We start from the raw sequence: 13,839 nt of genomic DNA, 5'->3' as shown, positions 1-13,839 counted from the left end.
GGGAATGACCAGCAAGACTGCTAAGAGGAGCCCTGGAATCCAGCCTGATCCACCCAGGCCTCCCGGTCACATTTTGATCTTTTCCCGGTTTCGATCTCGCGGTTAAAAGTGCTGATGGCCTTTTGGGAGGAGTGACCATTTCTTGGTCTGAGTGTGTGACAGAGGGGGAAAGTGAGGCACAAGCGAGAGCTTTGTGTGCTGTCAGAGCGGTGGCAGACTTCAAAGCTGCGTTCTAACTTAGCTGTGTCCTCCTCAAAGTCTGCTCAGGCCCAGGGCACACTAACAGATGCAACATCACTCTGTCTGTCTGTCTGTCTGTGTGTCTCTCTCTCTTTCTCTCTGTCGGTCTCTTTCTCTGTCTGTCTCTGTCTCTCTCTCTCTCTCTCTCTGTCTCTGTCTCTGTCTCTGTCTGTCTCTGTCTCTGTGTGTGGTGTCTCTCCCTGTGTGTGTGCGTGTGTGTGTCTCTCTGTCTCTCTGTCTCTCTGTCTCTCTGTCTCTCTGTCTCTCTGTCTCTCTGTCTCTCTGTCTCTCTGTCTCTCTGTCTCTCTGTCTCTCTCTCTCTCTCTCTCTCTCTGCCTGACCCATCTCTTTTTCTCTCTCTCTGTGTCTCTCCCTCTGTGTGTGTGTGTGTGTGTGTGTGTGTGTGTGTATGTCTCTCTCTCTCTCTCTGTTGCTCTGTCTCTGTCTTTCTACCTCTCTGTTTGTCTCTCTGTCTCTGTCTCTCTGTCTGACCCGTCTCTCTCTCTGTCTCTCTCTCTGTCTCTCTCTCTCGTGCAGATGAAGCTTTCATGAATCCAGCCTTGCAGAAGATATTCGAGCGAGTACGACACGGGGCAGATTTTATGCCCACTCGGCAGATGCTGGTAAGAGTGACTGATGGACAGATTATCGTAGGTCAGGTGTGGCCTACAGTCAGACCCTGTCAGTGTGCAGGCCCAGAGAGGCCTCCCAGAATGGGCCCTGCTCTGTCTCACTCAAGGCACAGACTGGCAGCACCATGTTTTCAGAATTGGAGGTGTAGTGGACAGTGAAGAGGGTTACCTCAGATTACAACAGGATCTGGACCAGATGGGCCAATGGGCTGAGAAGTGGCAGATGGAGTTTAATTCAGATAAATGCAAGGTGCTGCATTTTGGGAAAGCAAATCTTAGCAGGACTTATACACTTAATGGTAAGGTCCTAGGGCGTGTTGCTGAACAAAGAGACCTTGGAATGCAGGTTCCTAGCTCCTTGAAAGTGGAGTCGCAGGTAGATAGGATAGTGAAGGTGTTTGGTTTGCTTTCCTTTATTGGTCAGAGTATTGAGTACAGGAGTTGGGAGGTCATGTTGCAGCTGTACAGGACATTGGTTAGGCCACTGTTGGAATATTGCGTGCAATTCTGGTCTCCTTCCTATCGGAAAGATGTTGTGAAACTTGAAAGGGTTCAGGAAAGATTTACAAGGATGTTGCCAGGGTTGGAGGATTTGAGCTACAGGGAGAGGCTGAACAGGCTGGGGCTGTTTTCCCTGGAGCGTCGGAGGCTGAGGGGTGACCTTATAGAGGTTTACAAAATCATGAGGGGCATGGATAGGATAAATAGACAAAGTCTTTTCCCTGGGGTGGGGGAGTCCAGAACTAGAGGGCATAGGTTTAGGGTGAGAGGGGAAAGATATAAAAGAGACCTAAGGGGCAACTTTTTTCACCCAGAGGGTGGTACGTGTATGGAATGAGCTGCCAGAGGAAGTGGTGGAGGCTGGTACAATGACAACATTTAAGAGGCATCTGGATGGGGGCATGAATAGGAAGGGTTTAGAGGGATATGGGCTGGGTGCAGGCAGGTGGGACTAGATTGGGTTGGGATATCTGGTTGGCATGGAAAGGTTGGACCGAAGGGTCTGTTTCTGTGCTGTACATCTCTATGACTCCAGAACAGGAGCAGCTCGAGTCAAACCTGCTCTGAAGCAACACTTGATACATGTAGAGGGAGCTTTACTCTGTATCTAACCCGTGCTGTCCCTGTCCTGGGAGTGTGTTTGATGGGGGACAGTGTAGAGGGAGCTTTACTCTGTATCTAGCCCCTTGCTGTCCCTGTCCTGGGGAGTGTTTGATGGGGGACAGTGATATGGTGATCAGTGATGTATCTCTCTCACTGTGTTCTGTCTGTAGAAAGCTCTGAAGAGTGAGCTGGGCTCTGACTGGCGGGCCAGGCTGGAGCACTTTGAGGAGCAGCCCTTTGCTGCTGCGTCCATTGGGCAGGTCCACCTGGGGAGGCTGAAGGATGGCCGGGAGGTGGCCATGAAGATCCAGGTGAGGAGACAGCTCTGAGGGACTGAGCTGCCATGGTGACGTGTTCATTCCCAGCCTATTCCCCCCCAACCCCAGGCGGTGATCAGTTGGGGGTGATGTGGGATGATCCAGGGAGAGGCTGCTTTCCCCCTTCTCCCCAACCCCAGGCCCAATCGCAAATAACTGTTTGTGAACATTCTCAGGGTCATGGGATCATCTGGCACCTCCAACCAACTGCTCAGGCTTCATGGGTGGGACTGGCTGTGAGTCCATGAGCTCACCCCAAGCCCCTGGCTCCGCCCTCCTCTGGGGTTGGGGGGGCTGGCTCCGCCCTCCTCTGGGGGTCATGGCTCCGCCCTCCTCTGGGGGGGGGGGCTGGCTCCGCCCTCCTCTGGGGTTGGGGGGACCTGGCTCCACCCTCCTTTAGGGGGGCTTGGCTCCGCCCACCGTCTGGCTCCCTGGCTCCGCCCAGCAGGCGCCTGCCTCTCATTGGACAATCATTTGTGAGGCGTGTTAATGTGACTGAGTGTTGACTCCGGATATATTGATCGCCCCATCACCTCCCCATTTCACCCCTCCTCCCTCTCCCTCCCCCTCCCTCCTTTTCTCACCCTTCTCCCCCTCTCTCTGCCTGTTGCTTCTCTCTCTCTAATCCCTCTCTCCCCCTAATCTCTCTCTCCAATCTCTCTCTCCCTAATCTCCCTCATTCACTAATCTCCCTCTCTCTCTCTAATCTCCCTCTCTCTCTCTAATCTCCCTCTCTCTCTCTAATCTCCCTCTCTCTCTCTAATCTCCCTCTCTCTCTCTAATCTCCCTCTCTCTCTCTAATCTCCCTCTCTCTCTCTAATCTCTCTCCCTCCCCCTAATCTCTCTGTCTGTCCCACAGTATCCCGGTGTTGCCCAGAGCATTGACAGTGACCTCCGCAACCTGACCGCCCTTCTCAACATGAGCAACGCTCTCCCTGCAGGTAAGGCTCCCTCAACACCTACCCTCACTCACAGGATCGCCTCCCTCCCATGTGCAGGTAAGGCTCCCTCAACACCTACCCTCACTCACAGGCTCGCCTCCCTCCCATGTTCAGGTAAGGCTCTCTTGTCGAGTCAGGAGGGCGAGGGAATACTCCCCAGTTGCCCCTGGATGGGTGGGGGGGCAGCTCCTACAACACTTGAGAAGCTTGACCCCATCCAGGGACAGAGCAGCCCCCGCTCGGTTGGTGCCACACCCCCTCCCCCCCTCTCAGTAGCAGCAGTGTGTACCATCTACAAGACGCACTGCAGCAACTCCCCGAGGCTCCTCAGGCAGCACCTTCCAAACCCACCACCATCTGGAAGGACAAGGGGCAGCAGATACATGGGAACACCACCCCCCTCCCTGCAAATTCCCACCGCTCCCCATCCCGACTTGGGAATACATCGGCCGTTCCTTGGGTCAGAATCCTGGACCTCCCTCCCCCAGTGCATTGTGGGTCTGACCCACAGCGCACACGGACTGCAGCGGTTCAAGATGGCCGCCCCCCCCCCCCACCTTCTCAAGGGGGGCAATTAGGGACGGGGCGCTAAATGCTGGGCCAACGAGTGAGTTGTGAAGATAAAGTCCCGCCCAATCCTGTCCGTGTTAGTTATTGATGAAAAGATGACCAATCAGGAATGCCATCACATCAGTTTGATAATCTCCGGTCTGGTGCCAGGGAGCGAATCTCCGATGGTGTTGGTCTCTCTGACGCCCCCCCCCGCCCCCTGCGGGTACTTGGCGGTGAGATGGCGTAGCTGCAGCGTGTTGTTGTTGTAGTACTCGGCCAGTGAGTGTGGTGTGAGGCTGACCCTGTCCCTGTCCTGCCCCTCCTACAGGACTGTTCCCAGAACACGCCATCAAGGTGATGAGCCAGGAGCTGGTGTTGGAGTGTGACTACCGAAGGGAGGCTGCGTCCACCAGGAGGTTCAAGTGAGTGAGACACAGAGAGAGAGAGAGATACCGTCGCTCACCCGGGCCCCACCCTGGTCCCTCTCCCCTCTCCCTGGTCCCTCCTGCGCACTCCCTGGTCCCTCTCCCTTTCCCTGGTCCCTCTCCCCTCTCCCCTCTCCCCTCTCCCCTCTCCCTGGTCCCTCTCCCCTCTCCCGGGTCCCTCTCCCCTCTCCCCTCTCCCTGATCCCTGATCCCTGATCCCTCTCCCCTCTCCCTGATCCCTCTCCCCTCTCCCCTCTCCCTGGTCCCTCTCCCCTCTCCCCTCTCCCGTCTCCCTGGTCCCTCTCCCCTCTCCCCTCTCCCGTCTCCCTGGTCCCTCTCCCCTCTCCCCTCTCCCCTCTCCCTGGTCCCTCTCCCCTCTCCCTGGTCCCTGTTCCCTCTCCCCGGTCCCTCTCCCTCCCCCGGTCCCCCTCCCTCTCCCTGGTCCTTCATGACCCCCCCCATGTGTTGGCGTGAGTGGGCAGGGGTAAACAGGGTGTGTGGTTCTGTGTGCCAGTGGGCACTGTTGTCCTCTGACCCTGTACCCTCACAGCCTGCGGTACCCGGTGGTCAGATCGCCACACGTGGCCCATGCCAGTCCCTCGTTTGGCGTGGTCCCGGTAACTGGGCAGAGGCCCCCCTTTGACCCCTGACCTCTGACCGGCCACTGTCTCCTGCAGGGAGCTGCTGAAGGACGAACCTTACTTCAATGTACCGTCTGTCATCGATGAGCTCAGCAGTGAGAGGGTGCTGACCACCGAGCTAGTCCCCGGATTTCCCCTCGATAAAGCCGAGGCACTGGATCAAGACACCAGGAATGAGGTAAAGGAAGATCCCACAGAGGTGGGACAGCGCAGCTGCACGTTGTGGCTGAATAGGACAGTGGCACAGGGAAAAACTTTGTCGTGCGAGCAATCCAGGAAAATCCGGAGTTAAGTCGCATAGATCGTAAATATAGACTGTTGGAATATTGCGTGCAATTCTGGTCTCCTTCCTATCGGAAAGATATTGGGAAACTTGAAAGGGTTCAGAAAAGATTTACAAAGATTGGAGGGTTTGAGCTACAGGGAGAGGCTGAACAGGCTGGGGCTGTTTTCCCTGGAGGTCGGAGGCTGAGGGGTGACCTTATAGAGGTTTATAAAATCATGAGGGGGCATGGATAGAATAAATAGACAAAGTCTTTTCCCTGGGGTGGGGGAGTCCAGAACTAGAGGGCATAGGTTGAGGGTGAGAGGGGAAAGATATAAAAGAGACCTAAGAGGCAACTTTTTCACCCAGAGGGTGGTACGTGTATGGAATGAGCTGCCAGAGGAAGTGGTGGAGGCTGGTACACTGATAGCATTTAAAAGGCATCTGGGTGGGTATATGAATAGGAAGAGTTTGGAGGGATATGGGTCGGGTGCTGGCAGGTGGGACTAGATTGGGTTGGGATATCTGGTCGGCATGGACGAGTTGGGCCGAAGGGTCTGTTTCCGTGCTGTACATCTCTACGACTCTATGGTCAGTATGGAGGAGTGGGGCCGAAGGGTCTGTTTCCGCCCTGACCAGCTCTGTGTCTATAGGAACACAGGAGGACGTGGTCTGCAGCCTATAGCTTAGGATGGACCCCACAGAAGATGGCCATTTGGCTCATCGTAAGCCATCCCCAATCCCCTTCGCTGTATCCTTCCACCCCTTATCCCCCTCCTCCATTCAATTCCCTTTCCGAATGTTCCACGTGGATCTGCCCCCAACCCCACCCATCCCTCTTCCCCGTTAACCTTTGACGTCTCCTCCCCCCGCCCCACCACCACATGTCAATTGAAAACCTGTCTCTCGTGACCTTGGGTGTAATTGATAAACCCCTTTCCTGAACGCCCCCCACTCCCTCAGGCAAGAGAGTTCCTTGGGACCGTCCGAGAGAAGCGATTCCTCTTCGTCGTAGTCTTACATGGGAAAACCCGTCCCCACCCCATCTCCGAGAGCATGCTCCCCCCTCCTCACACCCCACCCCAACTCTAGATTCCCACACCCACCCCCTCCCCAACTCCTCAGCACCTCTGCTGCCGAAATCTCCCGCATTTCAATGGCACTCTGACGGCTCCAGGCTCAAAGCCCACCCGCCCACCCCTCCCAGCCCCCTAACTCTCGCTTCTCAGTAAGGCTAGATCTTTCGCCCCAGGGACCAGGCTCCCCTGCTCAGCAACCCTAGTAGATCCCTTTGATATTCCAGGCGATGCGAGGCCGGACGGGGTTTCGCCAGTGCTCCTGTGCAGCGGTAGCGATGGATCCCTCCAGTTAGACTCTGGCAACAAAGACTGTGACACCTCTCGTCACCCCTTGAGGGAGGGGAAGGATGGTGGTGGCTTTGGAGGGGGTGCAAAGGAGGTTTCCCAGGATCGGACTTTACGAGCTACAGGGAGAGGTTGGACCAACCTGGATTGTTTTCTCTGTTCGAAGCCTCCAAGCCTATGAGAGAACACGGAACGTTCCAGCGCAGTACAGGCCCTTTGGCCCTTGATGTTGCGCCAACCTGTGGAACCAGTCTGAAGCCCATCTAACCTACACTACCCCATTATCATCCATATGTTTATTCAATGACCATTTAAATGCCCTTAAAGTTGGTGAGTCTCCCACTGTTGCTGGCAGTATGTTCCACGCCCCTACTATCTCTGACATCTGTCCTATATCGATCACCCCTCAATTTAAAGCTCTGTCCCCTCATGCTAGCCACCACCGTCTGAGGAAAAAAGGCTCTCCCTGTCCACCCGATCTGACCCACTGATTATCTTAAATGTCTCAATTAAGTCACCTCTCAACCTTCTCTCTAACGAAAACACCCTCAAGTCCCTCAGCCTTTCCTCATAAGGCCTTCCCTCCATACCAGGCAACACCCCAGTAAAAACTCCTCCGAACCCTTTCCAAGGCTTCCACATCCTTCCTATAATACGTTGACCGGAACTGGACGTAATACTCCCCGCACCAGAGTTTTTGTACGTGACCTCGTGGCTCCGAAACTCGATCCCTCTACCAATAAAAGCGAACACACCGTACGCCGCCTTAACAACCCTGTCAACCTGGGTGGCAACTTTCGGGGGCTGGAGGTATGGAAATGGTGGACAGTCTGTCCCTGGGGTTGGAAATGTAAGGGGGCGAGGGTTTAAGGTGAGGGGGAGGGAGGAGTGGGAGGTGTGTGAGGAAATATGGGGGGTATTTGATTGGGGTAATAACCACCTGTAAGAGGTATTTAGACAGATGTGAACAGGCAGGGAACAGACGGAAGTGCTGCAGATGGGATTTGTTTTAGATTTGCATTATGATTGGCACAGACTCGATGCGGTTGGACGTTCTGATACGATTTTCTCTTCAATCACTTGCTATACCCATGCACTTACTTCCTGTCATTGGGGTATCCCATATCGCCGTATCCTACTGACATTTCCACCACCTACAAACCCACCAGTTCCCTCCCCACCCCTTTCCGCCTTCCGCAAAGACCGTTCCCTCCGTGACTACCTGGTCAGGTCCACGCCCCCCCCTACGACCCACCCTCCCGTCCTGGCGCCCTCCCCTGCCACCGCAGGAACTGTAAAACCTGTGCCCTCACCTCCATCCAAGGCCCTAAAGGAGCCTTCCACACCCATCAAAGTTTCACCTGCACATCCACTAATATCATTTATTGTATCTGTTGCTCCCGATGCGGTCTCCTCTACATTGGGGAGACTGGGCGCCTCCTAGCTTTAGGGAACATCTCTGGGACACCTGCACCAATCAACCACACCGCCCCGTGGCCCAACGTTTCAACTCCCCCTCTCACTCTGCCGAGGACAGGCAGGTCCTGGGCCTCCTTCACCGCCGCTCCCTCACCACCAGACACCTGGAGGAAGAACGTCTCATCTTCCGCCTCGGAACACTTCAACCCCAGGGCATCAATGCGGACTTCACCAGCTTCCTCATTTCCCCTTCCCCCACCTCACCCCAGTTCCAACCTTCCAGCTCAGCACTGTCCCCATGACCTGTCCTACCTGTCCATCTTCCTTCCCACCTATCCACTCCACCCTCCTCCCTGACCTATCACCTTTACCCCCACCTCCATCCACCCAGTGCACACTCCGCTACCTTCTCCCCACCCCCTCCCGCTTATCTCTCCACTCCCGAGCCTCCCTGCCCAGTTAGCCTGAAACGTTGACTTTACTGCGGCTCGGATACTGTGCTTTTCCAGCGTCACGGCTTTCCACGGTCTGTCGCGCTCCATTTGAACCGAGTTCTTGCGTTTCGTGCTGAAGTTCATGTTGTATGTTTTGTTTTTATTATGGTCACCTTGTTCGAGAAGCCTTGCCCTTTGAGAGCGGTGTGTTTAACCTGTCGGCCTGTCCCTGTCTCTGTACAGATCTGTGCCAATATCCTGAGGCTGTGCTTACGAGAGCTGTTTGAGTTTAGGTACATGCAGACTGACCCCAATTGGTCCAATTTCTTCTTTGACCCCCACAGTCGGAAGGTATGTACCATGCTGAGCGGCACAGTGCCATCTGAAGGGTGGGTAGGGTGCTGCCGACTCTTCGAAGACTTGTTATTCATCCCTGGCACTGTTGGATGTTTCCCTCCCTCGGGGACCCCTGTTAGAGAGGGAGTCTCTCCCTCGGGGACCCCTGTTAGAGAGGGAGTCTCTCCCTCGGGGACCCCTGTTAGAGAGGGAGTCCCCCCCCCAGGGGACCCCTGTTAGAGAGGGAGTCCCCCCCCCAGGGGACCCCTGTTAGAGAGGGAGTCCCCCCCCAGGGGACCCCTGTTAGAGAGGGAGTCCCCCCCCAGGGGACCCCTGTTAGAGAGGGAGTCCCCCCCCAGGGGACCCCTGTTAGAGAGGGAGTCCCCCCCCCAGGGGACCCCTGTTAGAGAGGGAGTCCCCCCCCCAGGGGACCCCTGTTAGAGAGGGAGTCCCCCCCCAGGGGACCCCTGTTAGAGAGGGAGTCTCTCCCTCGGGGGACCCCTGTTAAAGACGAAGTCTCTCCCCTGGGGACCCCTGTTAGAGAGGGAGTCCCCCCCCCGGGTATCCCTGTTAGAGAGGGAGTCCCCCCCCAGGGGACCCCTGTTAGAGAGGGAGTCCCCCCCCGGGTATCCCTGTTAGAGAGGGAGTCTCTCCCTCGGGGGACCCCTGTTAGAGAGGGAGTCTCTCCCCTGGGGACCCCTGTTAAAGACGAAGTCTCTCCCCTGGGGACCCCTGTTAGAGAGCGAGTCTCTCCCTCGGGGGACCCCTGTTAAAGACGAAGTCTCTCCCCTGGGGACCCCTGTTAGAGAGGGAGTCTCTCCCCCGGGTATCCCTGTTAGAGAGGGAGTCTCTCCCCTGGGGACCCCTGTTAGAGAGGGAGTCTCTCCCCTGGGGACCCCTGTTAGAGAGGGAGTCTCTCCCCTGGGGACTCCTGTTAGAGAGGGAGTCTCTCCCTCGGGGACCCCTGTTAGAGAGGGAGTCTCTCCCTCGGGGACCCCTGTTAGAGAGGGAGTCTCTCCCTCGAGGACCCCTGTTGAAGAGGGAGTCTCTCTGTCAGGGACCCCTGTTAAAGAGAGGGTCTCTCCCCTAGGGACCCCTGTTAGAGAGGGAGTCTCTCCCCTAGGGACCCCTGTTAGAGAGGGAGTCTCTCCCTCGGGGACCCCTGTTAGAGAGGGAGTCTCTCCCTCGGGGACCCCTGTTAGAGAGGGAGTCTCTCCCCCGGGGATCCCTGTTAAAGACGAAGTCTCTCCCCCGGGGACCCCTGTTAGAGAGGGAGTCTCTCCCTCGGGAACCCCTGTTAGAGAGGGAGTCTCTCCCCTAGGGACCCCTGTTAGAGAGGGAGTCTCTCCCCCGGGGATCCCTGTTAGAGCAGGAGTCTCTCCCCCGGGGATCCCTGTTAAAGACGAAGTCTCTCCCCTGGGGACCCCTGTTAGAGAGGGAGTCTCTCCCCCGGGGATCCCTGTTAAAGACGAAGTCTCTCCCCTGGGGACCCCTGTTAGAGAGGGAGTCTCTCCCTCGGGAACCCCTGTTAGAGAGGGAGTCTCTCCCCTAGGGACCCCTGTTAGAGAGGGAGTCTCTCCCTCGAGGACCCCTGTTCTTTATCTCAGGAGAGCTCCATATTGGTGGGGTTGAGGGTGTAGCAGCTGGGGGCATCTCGGAGGACTGGGGTAATGAAGCTCCCTATAACAGTAACTCCCTTCCTCCAGCTGCTGAGTCGCGGTGGACGGACAGGGTGAGAGTGGGCATGAGCCTTCTGTGAAAACCGATGATACCATGCTTTGCTCTGTGTGTGATCTCTCAAGGTTTCCCTGCTGGACTTTGGAGCGACCCGGGAGTTTGACAGCTCATTTACAGATGAGTACATTGAGGTACGCACTACCTAACCGTCTCCATGTATCGGCCGAAATCCATCGGCCTGGTAACGGCCATAGTAGCCGGCACTAAATTATGAACGCTGTTTTGGTTTGTAAACGCTCATTATCAGAGAATGGCCACTAATGGCTTCTTCAATGATTGGAATCCATGACAAATGTCACCTTGTGATTGGACAGCACAAGATGAACCATCCTGAGTGTGCTGACAATAAGGACACCCATTTCAGGTCATCCATTCAGTGAGGACAGTATAGAGGGAGCTTTACTCTGTATCTAACCCCATGCTGTCCTTGTCCTGGGGAGTGTTTGATGGGGGGACAGTGTAGAGGGAGCTTTACTCTGTATCTAACCCTGTGCTGTCCCTGTCCTGGGGAGTGTTTTGATATGGGACAGTGTAGAGGGAGCTTTACTCTGTATGTAACCCCGTGCTGTCCCTGTCTTGGGGATCGTTTGATTGGGTTGGACAATGTAGAGGGAGCTTTACTCTGTATCTAACCCCGTGCTGTCCCTGTCCTGGGGAGTGTTTGATTGGGGGTGGGGGGTGACAGTGTAGAGGGAGCTTTACTTCCAGGTGCAGTGGGAGTGGGTTTGGATGTTGGTTCTGTCGGAGGTGGAGCAGATTCCTGATGAACCAAGGAATTCCCGGTTATTTGTCCAGGTTATCCGATCGGCAGCAGAGCGCAACAGAGAGGCCGTCCTGAACAAATCCATTCGGCTGAAGTTCCTGACCGGCTTGGAAACAAAGGTGAGGGAGCTCAGAGAACACGGCCAAGAGCTGAATCCGGAGTGAATCCAGTGTGGCCCCGTTCCCAATCCCGATCAGACCTCCCACAGTCCAAAGGTCTGCAGGTTAGGGTGGATTGGCCGTGCTAAATTGTCCCATAGTGCCCAGGGATGTGCAGGTTAGGGTGGATTGGCCATGCTAAGTTGTCCCATAGTGCCCAGGGATGTGCAGGTTAGGGTGGATTGGCCATGGGGCAGGGGGAATGGGTCTGGGTGGATTACTCTTCGGCGGGTCTGTGTTTAATTGTTGGGCCGAAGGGCCTGTTTCCACACTGTAGGGATTCTATGCTTCTTGAGCCTGAGTTGGGTATTGGGTGGAACAGATGGGCGGGGCGGACCAATCAGAGCTCAGTATTGTCCCCTGACCTGCCTCCTGGTGGACATCTCCCAACAGGTCATGAAGGAGGCTCACGTCGAGGCGGTGATGATCCTGGGTGAGGCGTTCTCCTCCTCCCTGCCGTTCGACTTTGGCTGTCAGACCACCACGCAGCGCATCCATGACATCCTTCCCATCATGCTTCGCCACCGCCTCACTCCGCCCCCCGAGGAGACGTACTCGCTTCACCGCAAGATGGCGGGCACCTTCCTGATCTGCTCGAGGCTGAAGGCTAAGGTTCCCTGCCAGCCCATGTTTGAGGAGGCCTACGACCAGTACTGGAGGAGGTCCTGTGGGCGGCGGGAGGTTGGAGGTTAACCGGGAGGTGGGTCAACGAGTGCCCAACACCACCTCCCCTCCAAACACGGCTCTGTCCCAATTCCTGTGGCGCTCTGTCCCACTCCCCCATCTGCCCCCCCCACCCCTTGATCTCCCACCTGGACTGTGCTGCCTTGATGTGGGGTCACGCCAAGGGTTCCATCGTTTTTGAGAAAGGGGATTGCATCCCTTAATCCATGCTGTCCCCCAACCTCCCCACCCAATGCCATTCGTTGCCTGTGGGCTGGGCGTATGAGCGTTGGCGAGGGTGTGAGAGGTGAACGACACGCAGTGACGCTCCGTATCATCGCCTCTCGTATTACCCACACACAGTCCCACGTCCGATCGGCACACCTCGCAGAGATCAGCAATGGGAGCCAGGGTGATCCATTGGGATTGTGTACAATGGGAGGGAACGGGAAGGGGTTTGGGTCCATTGGGGATTGTGTACAATGGGAGGGAACGGGAAGGGGTTTGGGTCCATTGGGGATTGTGTACAATGGGAGGGAACGGGAAGGGGTTTGGGTCCATTGGGATTGTGTAGAATGGGAGGGAGTGGGAAAGGGGTTTGGGTCCATTGGGGATTGTGTAGAATGGGAGGGAGTGGGAAAGGGGTTTGGGTCCATTGGGATAGAGTACAATGGGAAGGAACGGGAAGGGGTATGTTCCTGTTAGGTCTCTCTCTCTGCCCTGGCCCTGTCTCGCTTGTGTAGCTGCGATAGTGTCTATTGGCGCCTGCATGGACGTTCTGGTTTGGGGGGGGGGTGGAAAGTTATCGGTAAGAGACCTTCGGGGAACTCGTCAACCCCCTGAGCATTGTCTGAGCGAGGGGCCAATCAGAGAGGGAGCCCCCCGATGCATCAACATGTTTCCGTCTCCCAGGGGAGGACCCATCTGTGATCGCAGCCTCTGTCCTGACTACACAGTCAGGTCAAAGGTCAAATGTCTACACCTGGAGGATGCTGGGAAGGTGGCACTCCCTGCCTGAGAGGGTGGGAGAGCCACCAAACTCCCCCACCCCACTCCCAGCCAATCACGGAGAGGGATTTTGAAGCCGAGCTTTGAGAAGTGGGATCATTGGGATCAGAGTGGGAAAAGGAAGCCCATCCCAACCTTCGGATTTGCCCGCGCCCCTCCCCCAAAACTGCACCTCAAGGTCCTGAGGGGGGGCAGAATCAGCCTGACGCCCACACCAGGATACTTGGGGTGGGGGGCAGGGGGGATGTGTGGTCCGAGACCCTCCCACCCCACCCCAGTGATGACCATCTGCAATGATATCGTGGGGCGGGTGGCTTCAAGTAAACAAGGGGAGTGGGAGTCGGTAGGGCCTGCACAGCGAGGTCTCCCAGCACGCTGCGAGGTTGGGTGTGAAGTTTTGAATCCCCTGGCTGAGATGGAGGGGCGCTACCAACGTGCAGGTCCAGAGCCGTACGCAGGGAAATCGAGCGATGAGTGAATCATTTCACCCCTCCGCCACCCACCCAGCTCCGTTCCACTCGGTGAGGTTTATAATTCACGCCAACCGGGGACCGGACGAGCGATGGCCAATCTGAGGCACCTCCCTTCTACACAAGGTCTCCCACAGGGTCACTCGGGGTCATCACATGACTCTTTGATCGGGCCGTTGAATCGTCCTGTTGTAATAAATCACCACGAATCACCTTGATCTCTGTTCCTTTGTTGAGGAGGTACTGAAACAACAATTTGAAACTTCATTAATTCACGTTAGCCCTTAGAATCCAGCTTGCCTGTTCCCCAATGAATGGTGAAATATACCCACAATTCCAACAATTATTATCGAAGTGTCCAGCTTTGTCC

General features: G+C 56.1%; 1 protein-coding gene across 1 annotated transcript in view; it reads left to right on the top strand.

The window, feature by feature from the left end:
• The window catches only part of LOC132836152 (atypical kinase COQ8A, mitochondrial-like), a 20,090-nt gene extending 7,640 nt beyond the window's left edge, over positions 1 to 12,450 (top strand). The window contains exons 4-12 of the mRNA XM_060855474.1: positions 778 to 863; positions 2,147 to 2,287; positions 3,153 to 3,234; positions 4,115 to 4,208; positions 4,889 to 5,030; positions 8,578 to 8,685; positions 10,473 to 10,538; positions 11,203 to 11,289; positions 11,722 to 12,450. Coding sequence (XP_060711457.1) covers positions 778 to 863; positions 2,147 to 2,287; positions 3,153 to 3,234; positions 4,115 to 4,208; positions 4,889 to 5,030; positions 8,578 to 8,685; positions 10,473 to 10,538; positions 11,203 to 11,289; positions 11,722 to 12,021 — 1,106 coding nt within the window. The 3' untranslated portion in view covers positions 12,022 to 12,450. The remainder of the gene's footprint in view (positions 1 to 777; positions 864 to 2,146; positions 2,288 to 3,152; positions 3,235 to 4,114; positions 4,209 to 4,888; positions 5,031 to 8,577; positions 8,686 to 10,472; positions 10,539 to 11,202; positions 11,290 to 11,721) is intronic.
• The last annotated feature ends 1,389 nt before the right edge of the window (positions 12,451 to 13,839 follow it).

Source organism: Hemiscyllium ocellatum, chromosome 46 (genome assembly GCF_020745735.1).
Source record: "Hemiscyllium ocellatum isolate sHemOce1 chromosome 46, sHemOce1.pat.X.cur, whole genome shotgun sequence".
Lineage (NCBI taxonomy): Eukaryota > Metazoa > Chordata > Chondrichthyes > Orectolobiformes > Hemiscylliidae > Hemiscyllium > Hemiscyllium ocellatum.
This window is presented reverse-complemented; position numbering and strand designations above follow the sequence as displayed.